Consider the following 18,450-nt stretch of genomic DNA (forward strand, 5'->3'; position numbering starts at 1 on the left):
AAACGGTATACTTTTAATATTAAAAAAAAATAGTTATTTTACTTAAATTTTATTCATCTTTAAATAAAACTTTCGCAATATTTAGTAAGATATTGGTTATTTTTCCAAAGCAAGTTGAAGGATTTTTTCAAAAGATTAAATTAAGGAGTTTTTTTTAAATATTTAATTTCTACAAAAATATATACAATGTAAATATGAATAATGACATTCTGACACTTAATCAATCTAACTTAAACAAAAAACATAAAAATATGTTTTCTGCTAGAAATAAGTTAAGGGTTGTCTACTGGCGTTATGGTGGATTTTGTCGGTTATGGGTTTATTATGGTATGCAAAGTATCAGCAAAGCTCAACAATTCATATCAAGGTGACTTTCAGGTTCAAAGGGGTGAAAAATTAGGACATCATGAAATTATATTTTAATTTTTTAAATAAATTAAAATAATTTTGCCAATAACTTGTGAGTCATGTATATTGTAAATATTGTATAAGGGGGTAGAGGGTTCTTTAACCCCCACAAACTTCGAAAACCCCTCATTTACCCCTCAAAATTATTAGAATACTATATAGTAGATTATCTCCCTTCAAACCCCACATTTTACCCATCTCAAAAAAAAAGCCTGGACGTCCCTGCCTTCTATCTAACTCGAAAATCAAAAGTTCTAGAACGGGGGGAAAACTCCTGTGCTTGCTACTGGCTATAACACAAGTAGTACAAAGGTTTAAGGTCATTTCAAGATAAAATCCATGTGAAGACAGTAAAATAGTAAAAATAGTACATAACAATACATAGTAAACTTCACATAAAAGAAAGATTTATCTCGTTTTATCTGTCTAAAATAAAATACAATAATTTTTCAACAAGGATATTTCAGTCCAAATAAGCCAGGGTTCTAAAGGGATAGCCAATGACCAATGACATCCCAAATGATGACACACAAAGTTACCCCTTCTGTAAACTAAAATTAGTTGGTGAAACGTTTTAACACTTAATTTAATAAACCAACCAATCAAAATTTAATCAAGACCCCAAGTTATTGGGCCAACGAATAAGAAAATGTTATTGTAAAAAATCCATTTGTCCCCTCTCACTCTGAAATAAGCACAGCTTAACAAGCCAACTGTATTCAATATTAATGTGTAAATATGTAAAACACATTATCAAATAGACTGCGTAGATACTACATATTAATGGATATAAAATTTGTCGTTCATTTTGCTTCCTAATATGGACTACATGTATTGGGTAATTCGTTCATCCAGAAGGAGAGGAGGGAATAAAGGGGGTGGAAGGGGGGTATAGTTATTTTAGCCAGCTTCGAGCATCCCTTTTTAGAGTACATGAGAATCCGGTGCAACATCCAAGTAATAATAAATCGATTTTTATAGTTCAGACTCCACGACAAATTAAAATACCTTTAGACAGTGACGTATTGGCAAACGGACATACCCTACCTTATCTGAAGAGTAGCTGCGCTATTTAAAAATACAATGAACCACACAACAAAGAAATCTAGGAGTAGGAAGTAAATATAAAAATACAACAACAATTACTGGCTATACAAATATAAACTGATGTTTCAAAAAAAGATGCTTATTTTAGTATTAAAATGTTCCTTTTTTAAAACTAGCTGCTGTGTTCCTAGCATCTAGGAACCCTGTCTGCAAAGGGGTAAGAAGAGAGCAAAAAAATAGCTTTTGGCCTAAATGTAAAAATTTAATAGCTTAATACTATCCCAGGACCTATGTAAAGCTTCCCTAAAATAGAGAACTCAATCGGTTCAGTAGCTATCAAAATCTTAAGCACAAGACAAAAATTTTTTAGTTCATAAAATAGGATATAAACTAATATATCAAAAACAGATGCTTTTTTAGTATTAAAATAGTTACTTTTTTAAAATTAGTTTTATTTAAGGCTTCAAGATCATAGTTCTTTAATCTTTAAATAAATTTACTGTCATTATTTGAAAAAGTGTTGTTTATGGGTTGTCCAATGGCAAATCAAAATAATCCTACCAAATCCTCAAAATCTAAATATCATTATTCAATGCCAATATTATGAAAATTAATCTAGAATTGAAATTCCCTAAAAACCCCCTTACCTCGTCAAAATTGAGAAGTTGGCTCATTGCCATCAGATCAGGCTTAATTAGCTTCCTGAAATTATATACATTAATTAATTCAGATATTTATTCAAAATCCTATCTCCATAACTTGGGGAAAGAGTGGATATTATAGTGTAAATTACACTGGTACACAAAGTTTTATATTCATATTATTTTAATCGTTGGCTCAAAAACCTTGGGTACTTTCATTTAATTTTCAATCTCAGAGTGTCTATACTTTTCAACCAATAGTTTAATCGATGTAAGTGATAGCTTTGTAAATTATCATTTGTTAAGGGTAAGTTTTTTTAGTAAATCCACCGCCCTTTCAATTCTTTCAGCTACCCAAGACTGAGTTTTGAATTGAGGTAAATCCATTTTCTGAAATATTACATTAAGAGGCAATAAGGTAAAACTAAATAAGGGGCAAATGAAATACTTTGAAATTGGCTCTTATAATAGTTAATTTACAAAAATGTATACACATGAGTTCCTTCTCATTACGATAAACAAAATTACCCATATGAAGATGAATACTATTAGTGGAAAAGATTGGACACTGTTACTATTAACTTTTAGGGCTAATGAAAGGCAGAATTCATAAACATTTGGAAACAAATACCAATTCCAGTCTAATATCCCCTATCTCACTACCAAAAAAAAGTTTAGGCCAAAATTTACAAAAACTTTTTTTAAAGAATAGTATGGATTCGCTATTTCATGACATAACTGTCCTTAAAGCTCTTAAATTGAAGGTTGAGTATGGGAATGGGAGATAACTATCTATTAAGTGATAAGATTCCTTAAAAAGAACAAATAAAATAAAAGAAACAAGAATATAAAAGTTCTGAGTAGCGCAAAAATAATGAAATATTCGAATTGTTTGCAGCTGTGGTTATTATATAACTAACTAGTTGCTTATTCCCAAATCAATTTGGATCAGTATTTTCCGAGATCTTCAGCTACAGACAAAAAAACCTTACTAACTATAAAGAAGGATAAGAAGTGTCAGGGATCTTAATAGATGAGACAATGGACGATAAATTGATATACTTCCCCAATGATGATAAACAACTTGTCTCTTCTGTAAAGCAAAATTGTTGTCGAAAAGTTTGGACATAAATGGATTAGACCAAACATATAAAAATTCAATAAAAGTACCCAAAGTTTTGTTCCAAACAAACAAATAACGTTTTCATAAAGCTATGGGTACAAGTGCAATTTACAGTTCAATTATCCCTTCCTTCATTTGTTAGAGTAAACTTAATATCAAAGGGATAGTTTCACGAAATGCATTTGAACTTAATTTAGTGAACCGCATACTTTTTGCTAGTTAATGGGTTAAACAATATTTATATGGCCTATATTTGAAAGAATTTCAATTTTCTACCACGTACTTTTGAAAATATCAAGACTTGAAAATCGTCTTTTTGTGATATATGCAATTCAAAAAGACGATTTTCAAGACTTGATATTTAAAAAACTACGTGGTAGAAAATTGAAATTCTTTCAAATATATGCCATATAAATGTAGTTTAACCAAGGGGGGGGGGGAAGTTTGTACACTTATAGGAAATTAAATTCAGTACCAAAGTTTGGGAGGGTCGTATGGGCTTTTTTTTTAAAGTTATCAACCTAATTCTTTTTGTAGGCTCTCTTATATGACTTGATATACACGGAAAACTTTGAAAATTGAATTTCGGTATTTTCCTTCTAGGGGCTTGTGGAGCAAAAGACCCCCCAAAACACTAAAAATATGAGTTCTGACCTTATTTTTTAAGATATCGACCTGATTTTTTCTTTATAATACTTTTTTAACATACCCGAATCAACGAACCATTACAGATTTCATTTTGGGACTTTCCTTCTAGGGGCTTGTGGAGCAAGAGACCCCCAAAACACAAAAATATGAGTACTGGGCTTATTTTTGAAGATATCGACCTGATTTTTTTTTATAATACTTTTTTAACTTAACCGAATTAACGAACCATTTCAGATTTCATTTTGGGACTTTCCTCTTAGGGGCTTTTGGAGCAAGAGACCCCCAAAACACAAAAATATGAGTACTGGGCTTATTTTTGAAGATATCAACCTGCTTTTTTTTATATAAAAATAATATTTAAACATAACCGAATCTACGAACCATTACAGATTTAATTTTGGGACTTTCCTTCTAGGGGCTTGTGGAGCAAAAGACCCCCAAAACACTAAAAAAATGAGTTCTGACCTTATTTTTACAGATATCGACCTGATTTTTTCTTTATAATACTTTTTTAACATACCCGAATCAACGAACCATTACAGATTTAATTTTGGGACTTTCCTTCTAGGGGCTTGTGGAGCAAGAGACCCCCAAAACACAAAAATATGAGTACTGGGCTTATGTTTGAAGATATCAACCTGATTTTTTTTATAATACTTTTTTAACATAACCGAATTAACGAACCATTACAGATTTCATTTTGGGACTTTCCTTCTAGGGGCTTGTGGAGCAAGAGACCCCAAAAACACAAAAATATGAGTACTGGGCTTATTTTTGAAGATATCAACCTGCTTTTTTTTTACATAAATATAATATTTAAACATAACCGAATCTACGAACCATTACAGATTTCATTTTGAAACTTTCCTCCTAGGGGCTTGTGGAGCAAGAGACCCCCATAAATCATAAAAATATGAGTTGTGGGCTTCTTTTTTAAGATATCAACCTTATTTTTTATATAAAAATACTATTTTAACATAACCGAATCTACAAACCATTACAGATTTCATTTTGGGACTTTCCTTCTACGGGCTTGTGGAGCAAAAGACTCCAAAAACACTAAAAATATGAGTTCTGAGCTTATTTTTTAAGATATCGACCTGATTTTTAAAAAAATAATACTGTTTTAACATAACCAAAATAAGAAAACATTAGGTACAGATTTCATTTTGGGACTTTCCTTCTAGGGGCTAGTGGAGCAAAGATTCCAAAACCACTAAAAATATGAGTTCTGAGCTTATTTATAAAGATATCAACCTGATCTTTTTAAAATAATACTTTTTTAACATAACCGAACTAAGAAACCATTAAGGATTTCATTTTGGGACTTTCCTTCTAGGGGCTTGTGGAGCAAAAGACCCCCAAAACACTAAAAATATGAGTTCTGAGCTTATTTTTTAAGATAACCTGAGAACTCAATTTATTTTGTTTTGGAGGTGTTTTACCCTACTTTCCCCTAAAAGGAAAGTGCCAAAATGAAATTATTAGTGGCTACCTAGTTCAAACATGTGAAAAAAGTTTTCATGAAAAAAATCAGCTCAATATCTCTAAAAATATTTTTTGGGGGTCTTTTGCCCCACTAGCTTCTAGAAGGAAAGTCCCAAAATGAAATCTGTAATGGTTTCTTAGTTTGGTTATGTTAAAAAAAAGTGTTCCTAAAAAAATCAGGTTGATATATTTAAAAATAAGGTCAAAACTCATATTTTTAGTGTTTTTGGGGTCTTTTGCTCCACAAGCCCCTAGAAGGAAAGTCCCAAAATGAAATCTGTAATGGTTCATAGATTCAATTATGTTAAAATAGTATTTCTATATAAAAAATCAGGTTGATATCTTTAAAAATAAGCTCAGAACTCATATTTTTAGTGTTTTTGGGGTCTTTTGCTCCACAAGCCCATAGAAGAAAAGTCCCAAAATGAAATTTGTAATGGTTCGTAGATTCGGTTATGTTAAAATAGTATTTTTTATTATATAAAAAAATAAGGTTCATATCTTAAAAGAGAAGCCCACAACTCATATTTTTATGATTTTTGGGGGTCTCTTGCTCCACAAGCCCCTAGAAGGAAAGTCCCAAAATGAAATCTGTAATGGTTTGTAGATTCGGTTAAGTTAAAAAAGTATTATAAAAAAAATCAGGTCGATATCTTCAAAAATAAGCCCAGTACTCATATTTTTGTGTTTTGGGGGTCTCTTGCTCCACAAGCCCCTAAGAGGAAAGTCCCAAAATGAAATCTGTAATGGTTCGTTAATTCGGTTAAGTTAAAAAAGTATTATAAAAAAAATCAGGTCGATATCTTCAAAAATAAGCCCAGTACTCATATTTTTGTGTTTTGGGGGTCTCTTGCTCCACAAGCCCCTAGAAGGAAAGTCCCAAAATGAAATCTGTAATGGTTCGTTGATTCGGGTATGTTAAAAAAGTATTATAAAGAAAAAATCAGCTCGATATCTTAAAAAATAAGGTCAGAACTCATATTTTTAGTGTTTTGGGGGGTCTTTTGCTCCACAAGCCCCTAGAAGGAAAGTACCGAAATTCAATTTTCAAAGTTTTCCGTGTATATCAAGTCATATAAGAGAGCCTACAAAAAGAATTAGGTTGATAACTTTAAAAACAAGCCCATACGACCCTCCCAAACTTTGGTACTGAATTTCATTTCCTATAAGTGTACAAACTTCCCCCCCCCCCCCCTTAACAAGGAAAAAATATGCGGTTCACTAAATCAAGTTCAAATGCCTTTCGTGAAACTACCCCTTTCACCAATAAACAAACTTTTCATAGTAGTTTTACTACAATATGGATCGGACGGACGTATAGGCATAACTTGGTTGTAAGCAGCTTCACTACTAAAAACATAGGGAGCCCTAATTAATTAATTAAGGGAATGTATGTGGGTGAGGAAAACCCACATAATTAGAAGTATGTGGCAGTGATACAATGATACGTTAATTAAAGTTAAATGATGGTACCTTATATGAAGGGAAGGATATTGGACCGTAAAATAAACAAGTATCCAATATTGTACAAATACATTCTCGCATTCGTAAGTTAAAAACTCCATGAAAACTAATTCGACAATTTTTTTTACAAAAAAAATATTTCTGAAGTAGATATCAATTTCCGTGTATTATTGTACAATTATTTGGATAACAATAGTATTCTTTTGTAGCATTATTAAAGCAAATTAATTTATATTAATGGGAAAGTTTCTCTTCAGATAAAACATCCCTCCCTGTTCAAAACCAACTCTGTTCCCACACTTAATTTTGACTGACACGATCATGTTTACAAAAGGTCGGACTCCATGCAAAATTTTAAAACTATTTTTTCTGCACATGTTCAATGAGAGCCGACCAAAACAACAAAAGGGCTGCATGCTTCCAGGAATAAGGTATAGCCAACAAGCAAAATAAATCCAATAAAGTATTTGGGGTTCAGATAAAAAGGTCGACATTCCTACCAAGCATTGCTGGTATGCTCCAGGGAAACCGAGGCTGCACGCTAAAGGGATAAGAGAACCAAAGAGGTGCATGATCCACGATAATAGAGACAAGGACTGCACGCTCCTGGGACCAGAAAGAAAAAAACGTGATAGAATACACCTAAACTCTTTAATTTGTGATTTTCAGCAATAAATTACACTTCGAAATGGAAACTAAATGATAAGAGTTTTATTCGCAATATTAGTGGCTATTACCTACCCCCCCCCCCCCCTTTATTTTACACTAGTTGTTTAGACCCTAGAATTGAAAGTAAGAAAAAGAGAGATTTAATGCAATACCTGCTTGAGTCTCTGCCCAGTGATGGAGTATTGTTACCAGCTGACTGATTACTGTCATCATGATCATCTGAGCACACACTGCCTGTGCCACAGCTGTATTCTGATGCTGTACAACCTCCTGAATAATATAGAGTTAGACTAGGACACCTGCCATACTATGACTAATCACGATCATCTGAGCAAACACTGCCTGTCCCACAGCTGTATTCTGATGCTGTACAACCTCCTGAATTATACATAGTTAGTCTGGGACACCTGCCATACTATGATCATCTGAGCAAACACTCCCTGTGCCACAGCTGTATTCTGATGCTGTACAACCTCCTGAATTATATATAGTTTGTCTGGGACACCTGCCATTACAGTAATAATTACTGTAATCATGATTATTTGCCACATACTTATTGTACTATTTTATAATTCTATACCTTCCTGTACTGAAATTTACTGATGTGTACTATTCTGTAATGATATTTACTATTGTGTACTATCCTGTATTATTTACTATTGTGCTCCATCCTGTACTAATATTTACTTTTGTGTACTATCCTGTACTAATATTTACTATTGTGTACTATACTGTATTAATATTTACTATTGTGTACCATCCTGTACTAATATTTACTATTGTGTACTATCCTGTACTAATATTTACTGTTGTGTACTATCCTGTTCTAATATTTACTATTGAGTACTATCTTGTACTAATATATATACCTGAGCTACTGCTACAGCCATGTTCAGTACAATTATTAGTACAGTTGTGATCAGAATTGACTGCCCTGTCCTCTCCTGTACTGTCGTCTGATAGCTGGCTTCGGCTCATATCTAAAACAAAATACTTTTAGTTTAAAATATAGGACCAAAAAAGGTTGCAAGGTACTTAAGATCGTGGGGGGGGGGGTGGTTGTAAGCAGTTTAATACACCTCCCCCCGCCCAGGAAAAAAACTCCCCCAAACCTGTGAAACCCAATCACCCTCAAGCTTGGACGTCAATGGAAGCCAGGTTACTATTTAATCGTCTATGACAAGTTTGTTAACTTTCTATTTTTCAAAAACAATGTAAACAAAAGTTACGGCTAAATTATTTTACTATTTCTTTTATAAAAACTACAAACAAAAACGCCTACATGAAAAAAAATTGTGAGAAATAAAGAAGTGTTATTAATCAAAGTGACAGCGCTAATGACAACTATATAAACTAGAGCATGAGAGATCTGAGGGCCATCTATCAAAATGTCTTCATGAACGGAAAAACAAAAACAACATAAAAAAGCCATGTTTCAAATGTTTGAAAAGAAATATTTTTTCTTCTTGTATAGATTCGAAACCGATTAATATCCGGTTCTTAGTCAAACGTAAAACCTCGGGGCCAACAAAACTGGTTGCAATCTTATAATTTTTCATCTTAATATCAGCGGAAAACTGTCTATAGTACGATGAGTTAAATAACTATTATGACACTAATGGTTTAGTTTACTCTATAAATTGTGGGCCAAGCACCCCCCCCCCCCATTGCATTGGTAAAGAATAATATATTTAAAAGGGGAAGTTCGTGTAGCCCGTCATGGAAAAATAAAGGACTCTCCAATCCATAAAATATAAAAGATAAAAAACTTGAAAATCCAGTTGAAAGTGAAATTGCCTTCTAAGCAAACTTCATCTAGTCTAGAATTTTTTTGCATTTACAAGATAAGCTAATCTATAAAATAATGATGTCAGATTCATTAATCAAAATATTTTTAGTATACGATATTAAAAAAGTAATATAAACTTTTAAAGTTAGAGGCGCAGCCTCTTGTAAGTAATGAAGTTCTACCACAAAAACAAAATTAAATATTTGTCAAAAAAGTTTAACTGTTAAAGAAAAAGTAAGAAATGTCCAGGGTTTGGCAGCCGCCAGCCAACCGCCTAGAAACCGCAATAAAGCATAGTTAAATAATAAACTCTGGTTTAGATATGTTGACCCACTCTGCATTTGAATATCTTTAAATTGGCGGAATGGATGTATTAAACCCCGAACAAACATATTATGCAAATCTGAATTTTCAAAATAGCAGCTTTATTATTCATTTATGATGATTTTACAATAAATATGAAATGTAGATGCCTCTTTTGGTTATAAAATTCCACTGTTATTTTTTAATTAATCAGCACCAATAAAGGATAAGATCTCAAAAACAGCATTTTGGGGAAATACTGGTGAACAAACATATTATGCAAATCCAAAACAAAGCAAAAAAAAAAATTTTTTTGGCACTTTTCTCCTCTTTTAAAGATTGATTATGATAAAATAATAATTTTTTAAGGGATTTATGCATTAATTATTATGAAATATAGTATAAGGTAGAAATTAATGATTTTTCTAAATAAGAAACGATTGAAAAAAATAAATTCGATCCCTATCACTTAAGAGGACAGCTGCTGACCCCCATTCTTATGGATGAACCTAAATACATGTTAAAGATAATAATTACCCTGAAAATTATACAAAAATGTTTTTTTGTGTGTTGAAAAAATCAATTTTAAAATCTTGATTTTGAGGATGATGACCTTTAAGATGCCCCTATTGGTGGTTATGGTGAGCCAAATGTTATCAAAGTGCATGTCCATGATGACAACTTATATATTAAACTATGATCCAATTTTTGTAGTTATAGCATCCTCCAGCCCAGCGTTATTAAAAAAGAAAAGAATTGCAATTTTATTTACTTCAATTCATAAGGTGAATACTGTAGTTTTTAGAAGATGGTTATATTTCTTGTCATCAGGCTCCATTGGAGGCTGCTATGACTACAAAAAATGGTACATAGGCTAATAGACAAGTTGTTGTAATGGGCATGTACTTAGATAACATTTGGCTCACCATCACCACCAACAGGAGCATCTGAAAGGTCATCATCCTCAAAATCAAGATTTTAAAATAAATTTTTTTAACACATAAAAAACATTTTTGTATACTTTTCAGGGTAATTTTTATCTTTAACATGTATTTAGGTTCATCCATAAGACTGGGGGTCAGCAGCTGTCCTCTAAAGTGATAGGGATCGAATTTATTTTTTTCAATCATTTCTTATTTAGAAAAATCATTAATTTCTACCTTATACTATATTTCATAATAATTAATGCATAAATCCCTTAAAAAAATATTATTTTATCATAATCAATCTTTAAAAGAGGAGAAAAGTGCCAAAAAACTTTTTTTTATTGCTTTGTTTTGGATTTGCATAATATGTTTGTTCACCAGTAATTCCCCCAAATGCTGTTTTTGAGATCTTATGCTTTATTGGTGCTGATTAATTAAAAAATAACAGTGGAATTTTGTAACCAAAAGAGGCATCTACATTTCATATTTATTGTAAAATTATCCTAAATGAATAATAAAGCTGCTATTTTGAAAATTCAGATTTGCATAATATGTTTGTTCGGGGTTTATATACATGGATATTATGACAGTGGAAAATTTGTCGCCAGTTTAGGTTGAATTTTCTCTTGTCATATTGGCCACTTCGTTCTTCCAGTAGGAGGAGAGGGGATGGAACAGGATAGAAGTGGATATTGTTATTGTAGCCAGCTGCGAGTTTCATTTCATTAGAGAACATGAAAATCTGGTTTAAGATCCAAGTAATATTATATTCATTATGGCGGCTGTCGATCCCTTATGGGATGACATTGAAAACTTGTCAAGTGAATTGTAATCAAGCAACAAATGCACAAGAAAACAAACGACATTTAATCAAGGACGACCAATGTGCATAGACAATTGGAAAAGAAAACGAATAAAATCCAACTGATCCTGAAACTGTAAAGCAAAGTTATATCTAAAGTGTTCTTTAAAATATCTTATTTTACAAGTAAAATTGACACTACTCAATCAACTCAATAGTCAATATAATTAAAATACCTAATATAAAGTGGCGATTAAGGTATATAAAAATTGACGATGTACCTAATGATTTTTAACAATATTTCTTTTAAATTTTTTAAAAGAAAAAAGTAGATAAAAAAAAATCGTAATAATTTTAGAAAAGATATCAAAAAATACATCAACAGTTATTGATAAATTGATCTAATTGTTTTGTAAAAATCTTATGTTATTAGTATCTTTCTGATGATTGCAAAGGCATGAAACTTTAAGCTAAAGATAAATAAGATTAAAGTAAAAAAAGGTTTTTTTGCTATAAAATGTTATTTAGAACTAGCAATATTATAGAGTAGCTGTAATTCTAACCAACCAACACTTTCAAATACTTTACACAGTTATTGAGAAATCCTACAAAACACACAAACAATGTTTAAATCATGAACAAAATGCTTAAAAGTAAAAACTAACAAGGACTATTTTGTCCATAGGCAGCTAATAAATTAACAATATTAAGAAAACAGCTGGCTGTATTACAGCTTTATCATAGTAATCTGAAGACCAAAATGTAAAGAAATAATTTTACTTAGACTTGATTCTTAACTATCTTAACTATCTTAACTTTATAATTTCAATTAATCTTGAAAACTTGTTATGGGTAAAACTTTGCTTGCAAAATAATATATTTTGAAGAAAGTAAGATATTTCGTTAACAAATTCAACTCTTTAGGTTATTTGTTACGAGCTTTAAGTAAATGCCCCCCCCCCCCCTTTATTTTAGATAAGTCAAATCTCAAAACTTTCAAATGGAGAAAAATATTAGAAACGGGAACATCAAGACCTTTAAAGTTCATACAAAAAATGTTAAATTGCGAGTGCAGAAAAGAGCAGTGGAAAACATGGGTTGAAAACCAGGGAGGGTAAAAACATTGGGCTGTTTAATGTTCATTACACTGATCCCCTAAGTTTTTAAATAACATTTTCTTGTTCGTTGGCTTAACACCTTTTGGGACTGAATTTTGATTGATAAGTCGATTGTCCTAACGTTTCAACCACTCATTGCACTCTACAAACGGTGTAATTATGTGTATCATCATTGGAAATGTATAATAATGTATCGGCCATTGTCTTATCCCTTTGGATCCCTGGTTAGAAACAAGCGTTATTTCATATTTCATGGCTTAAAACATTTCTCAAAATGGTTACATTAATGTCATTTAACACGTTTAGCTACTTTAAAAAGCCAAGGCTTTTTAAAGCAAAACTCTTACTTTGTAGTTTACTAGCGGCTTCGCCCCTAGCCTCTAGGGGTTTTGCCCCAATAGGTTTGATCCACCTATTTTTGTGTAAGTTAAATTTAAAAAGAAAATTAAGTTTTAGTTTCGAAAAGGAATTTTTTTTTGTTTTTTAGGGGGGGCGGTAGTTTGCATTTTTTATTGGGGTTTGGGGTGTCCCACCCCCCCCCCCCCAAGAAAATAGCTTAAAAACATTATAGGACCAGTAGGTATATTCCCTGAAGAGTAAAGCCCAATCGGTTCAGTGGTTACTGAGATCTTAAGCTTCAGACAGACATCGTACTACTTTGTATTATAGATAAAAAAAAACATTTTCTCTATGAATTACAAAAATAAGACTTTATGGTTAAAATCAAGTATAAATTCGTTTTATTTTATACATGTTAATAACTTAATAAAAAAAGCTAAAGTATTTTTTTAAATTAAATTCTTTTTTTGTGTAGAAGTCCCTTTTGATTACAGCCTTTGGGTTATCATTTAATTCATTCTTAAACTAATTTCAATTAAATGCCTAAGTATGTATGCTTGTATGCTTTAGCTATTGTACGTTTGTAAACATGAATAAAGATATATGTAAATCAATAGCTGAAGAATATACGTGGTCATTTATTGGCCAATTTGTTCATACAGTGTAAGGGGAGATGATGTGGTAAAGGGGTAAGAAGAGGGAAATCATTATTTTATCCCGCTGCGTTTTTCATTTTATTAGAGACCCTAATAATATTTATATATTGTGTCTTTACATATTTTAGATGAAACTTATATCAGAGCTGGATCTTTAAATCATTTTAGTGGTGAACCAGATCGGCGCATCCCGATCTAAATCACCATTAAAATGATTTAAAGATCCAGCTCAGTAAATTCATTGGTTGTTTTTAGCAAATACATTTCTGAAAGGATGAAACGACACTTTCACAAAACGCATTAGAACAGACCCTATCAATGAAGTAGCTACACTGCAAGCATCATAATATCAGTAGGCAATATTTTCTATTCCATTGTCATATCCCTTCATTTCTAAAAAAGAATTTGTATTTTGGCGGACTTGACATTAACCCGTTACACAAGATTTTCGTGGGCCCTAGCCCAGGGTAAAAAGTAAAGCAGCAGAGAAAAGTCAACTGCATCCAGGAATATAAGTATAGGTCAATTGACAAAAAAATAAATCTTTCCCAAAATATACCAGATTTCTGTTAAATGTTGGAAGAAGCAAGGATGGCAACATCCATAAAAGCGAAAACTATAGAAAAATCGTGTCACCGTGTTTTAAATGGACGTACGGACTTTTTATTAATAAATTGCTGCACTTCCTAAATCCTGCCTAATTGTTGTAGGATTCACCATGATAAGTTTGAAATCGATGGGACAATTATAACATGTTTAAATTAAATTAAAGAGCTAGCTAAAAAAGAGTAAATTCCTATATTCCCTGATACATAAAACCAGTTCATTATTTTCATTAGGTCTCTATTATCAACTTTTTACTCAGTGTCTCTTTCAGAGAGTGTGTTTGTATTTTGTGTTCTTGAAGCAAAGCTTTTATATATACTGGATTTTCTAAAAATTCTACATACATTTTAATCATAGATAAAAGATTCCTGTAAAGATAGGGTATAATAATGTGTGTTTAAAAGAAAAACTATTACACATCTAATACGTCAAACACAGATCAAAATTCCTGTACAGATGAAGCATAAACATATAATTTTTTAAAGGCTATTTCCCCCTATATATGCTAATGAGTATCCTATGAATTCTGTTTCTGCGGTGATTCTAAAAACGATACTTTATGCGAAATTATTAATGCTGATATATCTGGTTTATTGAGCATCATTTTTATGAATATAGTCATCCTTGTTTATGTGTTAATGTTAGTGTTTGTGTGTGTTTTAGTGTGTGTGAGTGTGAGTGTCTGTGTGTTTGAATGTGCATATCCCCTAGGCCAAGTTTTCTTTATAGGCCATGGGAAAAAATATCTGGAGAAAGAAAGAGTAATTTATTTGATTGTTTCATTTTTTATCATTAAGCTTTTTATAATAACGTTTCTGTCAATTTATTAGTCTTACATTTCAAAGTTTCTGCCAAAAAAAAGTTTTCAAGTTTAACATAAACGTTATTCTAATAATGAGATTACAGTAACTAACATGTTTGTCGAATTAGCAAAAGCAACAAAGTTTAAAATGCTTGCTTTGTGTCTCTTAATATGATAAATACAAAAAAAGTTTGTCAATTATAATCTACAGACAAATATGGAATAAAAAAGCAGTCATCATACTTAATTTTTGTAAAAGAATTTTTATGCTATATTAAATATCTTTGTGTGAAATGATTTAATGGGTTTTTAGAAGCCCCGTTAACCTTTAACCATAAAATTTTGAGTTTATCAGGGATCTTAGGGAAAAAGACAACAGATAGTAGATTGATGTACATTTCAAGTAATGATCGGCAAGATTACTGCTTTAAATTGTTGGTTGAAAAGTTTGGACACTGCTAGTTGAACTAATTAATCAAAATCTTTAAAGTACCCAACGACTTTAATCTAATGCATTGAATTAAAGAAAATGTAAATGAAATGAAATAATAGTCCAATGTCCCATCCCTCCTTCCCTGGAATTTATTTACATTTTAAATTGTTTACACAATTATCAAAGAGTTATTTTATTAATTTTCCTTAAATGGCAGATTTTTAAATAACAATAAGAATTGTGTCCATACCTAAGTATGAGGATATCTGTTTGTATGTATGTGTTTATCTATATCATGATCTCACAAACATTATGATTATTTCACAATTGTTAGGGAAGTTCTTCATGGGCCAAAGAAAGGTTTTAGGCTATTTGGCGGAGGTGTTATACCTACCAACCGGTCCTCCCGCAGCCACTATTGATATTATACTCAAGTTAAACAGAAATTTAATTCTAGCATTTTATGTATGAGAATGATATTGATAGTAATAGTTGATTTGCTACCCAAATTATGCTAATAAGTATTATAAAGAAAGTTCTACTGTTTGAAACACCTAAAATAGAGCTTATTGATGTTAAGCCAAAAAATAAAACGTGTTAAACATTTTGTATCTTACAGTATCTAACATGAAGAATTTGTCTTTTCTTGTATGCATAACAGTTTCAGTTCTTTCCCATAAATTGTCTGTTGCGCAATGAACCCCCTCCATATATTCATCCATTTATTTACACAACTTAAAAATAGGATAATGATTTCCATAAAAGCTTTATAAATAGTAAAACTATATAAAATCTCATGTACATTCAGATTTCAGTCCTTTGAATACAGATAAAAAAATCTTAATAAAGATAAAAATATCTTTCCGACATCATAGTAAAAATCCTATTTTAGCGTTTTGCATTTTATCAGCCAAAAAAAAACTTAAAATAAAAGGCATTGTAATCAAGAATACCAAAAGCACTCGTCTGTTAGATTTAAACCTTTTACTCTTAGTAGCGTAGCTACTTCATAAGATAAGCAAATCTGTACGACCGTCCTTGAGTACATTAGTGACCTGTAAACTTTGACACTATTAAAGGATTTTTAAGTTCAAAAGCAGAAACATATTTTTGGTAAGGGGCACTTTAGATGGAGGATGGGGGAATAATTCGCCTAATTCCCCCTCCCCTCCGACTTTCAATATAAATAGTTTAAACCTTCCCAAGACCTAGGAGAATCTAAACTGTAAAGGAGAAATATATCGGTTCATCAGGAACATATGTAGACAGATAGGCATCTTGTTAATTCTATATAAAGACAAGTAGTTATAAAGTTATAGCACCGCTCTCTATGAACAACCATGTCCTTGTTAAAATGTGAAGTGGATACTTCTAGGGAAGTAGGTAAAAGGAGGATAGGGGTAAAAAAAGGGAGTTTAAAGGCAATATACATTTATAATGTATATAACTATACATTGGCAAACAAAGAACCCAAAAATACCAATTATGCCCACCCTCTGCTCCTTCCCATCCCCCCCCCCCCAACCCACTAACACACATTGGGGGGTAGAATATAAAACTGGTAAGAAACGCCTGCATTCATTGCTAAAAAAGATCGTCTCAACCACCACACACACACACACACACACACACACACACACAGTCTAATAATCACACATACTCATATGTCAGGGAAGGAGAGGATAATGGCTAGTTGATTTAATCTTAACCCTTTATTTCTCAGTTTATTCCTTTAACTCATCACATAAATAAATTGGAGAAATATAGTTTTATCGTGAGTTAACCTTTCCCTGAAGCCCTGATGAAAAGTGCAACCCAAAACCAGTATGGGGTGTTAAGAAGTACATATACACACTGGTTAGGCCCATATAGAAAGGAAGAGGGGTTACTCGCCACGCCACAGGGGCTTTGGCTCACTCACTTGTGTGGTGCCTTTGGAGAGAGTCTTAAAAAGGCACTTCCTTACGAGGGTATTTTTAGAAAGGTGGTTACTATATATACATTCCAACAAGAGCAAGTATGTCCATGAATAACATGGCGTGCGAATTTTTAAGAGATAATTAAATGCTTTACTATACAGAAAAATTGAAGAAAAACAGTAGAGGGCGAAGGGGCTAAATGACTGGATGTTCCCACCCCGTTGGGTCATTGAATATCAGCCAATAGCTTCGGACATATTAACACAGCCAAATACCTATAAAAAGAGCAGAAAGCAATTTGCTAGCAGAAGAAAAAGGTCCCCAACACTGGATCAAGATTATATATACAATTATTATTATATGGGAGAAGAATAGTATTGAAAAAAATGTTGTAACCCGTAAACAGGCACAACAAATGACTTAAAACCTACAGTCAAAAGTTGGTCATTTCTTATTTCTTATGATCTAGAGACAGTTAAAGATCAAAACATTCATACAATTTGTAGAGAAGCTTTGCTGCTTAAAATATACTGTTTTAAACCCCACCAAAAATATCCTACCACTTGAAGTAAAAAAGGGTAAGATGAGGGGGGAGGAGAGGGGGAGGGGTTAGTAAGGCTAAAAAGGGTATATAAATGAGTCTAGGCCCAAAGGCATTATTAGGGCATAAAACGGTCAGGTTCGTGGTTAACAAGTGGGGGGATGATGATTCCTTCATCTTCGTTGTGGCGAAGCTACTTAATAAATAAAAAGTACAACTGTCCGGAATACTTTTCTCAGCTGCCATTATATCCAGAAGTTTTGAATTGCGAGTCTACTCTTAAGCTCTATTTATCCAATATCCTTTAGGCTGCTATTTTATGTAGAAATGCCAAAGAGAGAGGGGACAGTGGGATGTTTATTACGCTAGTCCTCAAAGTTTTATAATAACGTTTTCTAATTTGTTGGCATTGCAACTTTGGTGAATTTTATCGAATTTTGATAAGTAGGTTCATTAAGTTGAATGTCCAAACATTTCAACCACTGATTTTAATCTACAGAAGGGGTAATATTTTTTATTATCATTGGGGATGTACATTGATTTATCGGCCATTGTCTTATCAATTTAGATTCCAGCAAAAAGTTACTGTTCTTAATTGTGATGATGTTATGAAAAATAGCATTAACACAGGAAATTGATAAAACGTTATTTTTTGAGCATTATCAAATAATATCTTTTGGTTAACAAGGATAATCATGTTTAAAACTAGTTAATAAAAACATAAAACC

General features: G+C 32.0%; 1 protein-coding gene across 12 annotated transcripts in view; it reads right to left on the reverse strand.

Annotated features, from left to right (window-relative positions):
• Positions 1-18,450, reverse strand: part of LOC145321782 (uncharacterized) — a 90,388-nt gene that overhangs the window by 65,916 nt on the left and 6,022 nt on the right. For all 12 annotated transcript variants that reach the window (XM_080163395.1, XM_080163394.1, XM_080163389.1 and 9 more), the window contains exons 2-4: positions 8,358-8,468; positions 7,641-7,758; positions 2,103-2,157 (exon numbers count right to left, since the gene is read on the reverse strand). In XM_080163395.1, coding sequence (XP_080019521.1) covers positions 2,103-2,157; positions 7,641-7,758; positions 8,358-8,468 — 284 coding nt within the window. The remainder of the gene's footprint in view (positions 1-2,102; positions 2,158-7,640; positions 7,759-8,357; positions 8,469-18,450) is intronic.

This window comes from Acartia tonsa, chromosome 6, assembly GCF_053477335.1.
Source record: "Acartia tonsa isolate MP-2025a chromosome 6, ASM5347733v1, whole genome shotgun sequence".
Lineage (NCBI taxonomy): Eukaryota > Metazoa > Arthropoda > Copepoda > Calanoida > Acartiidae > Acartia > Acartia tonsa.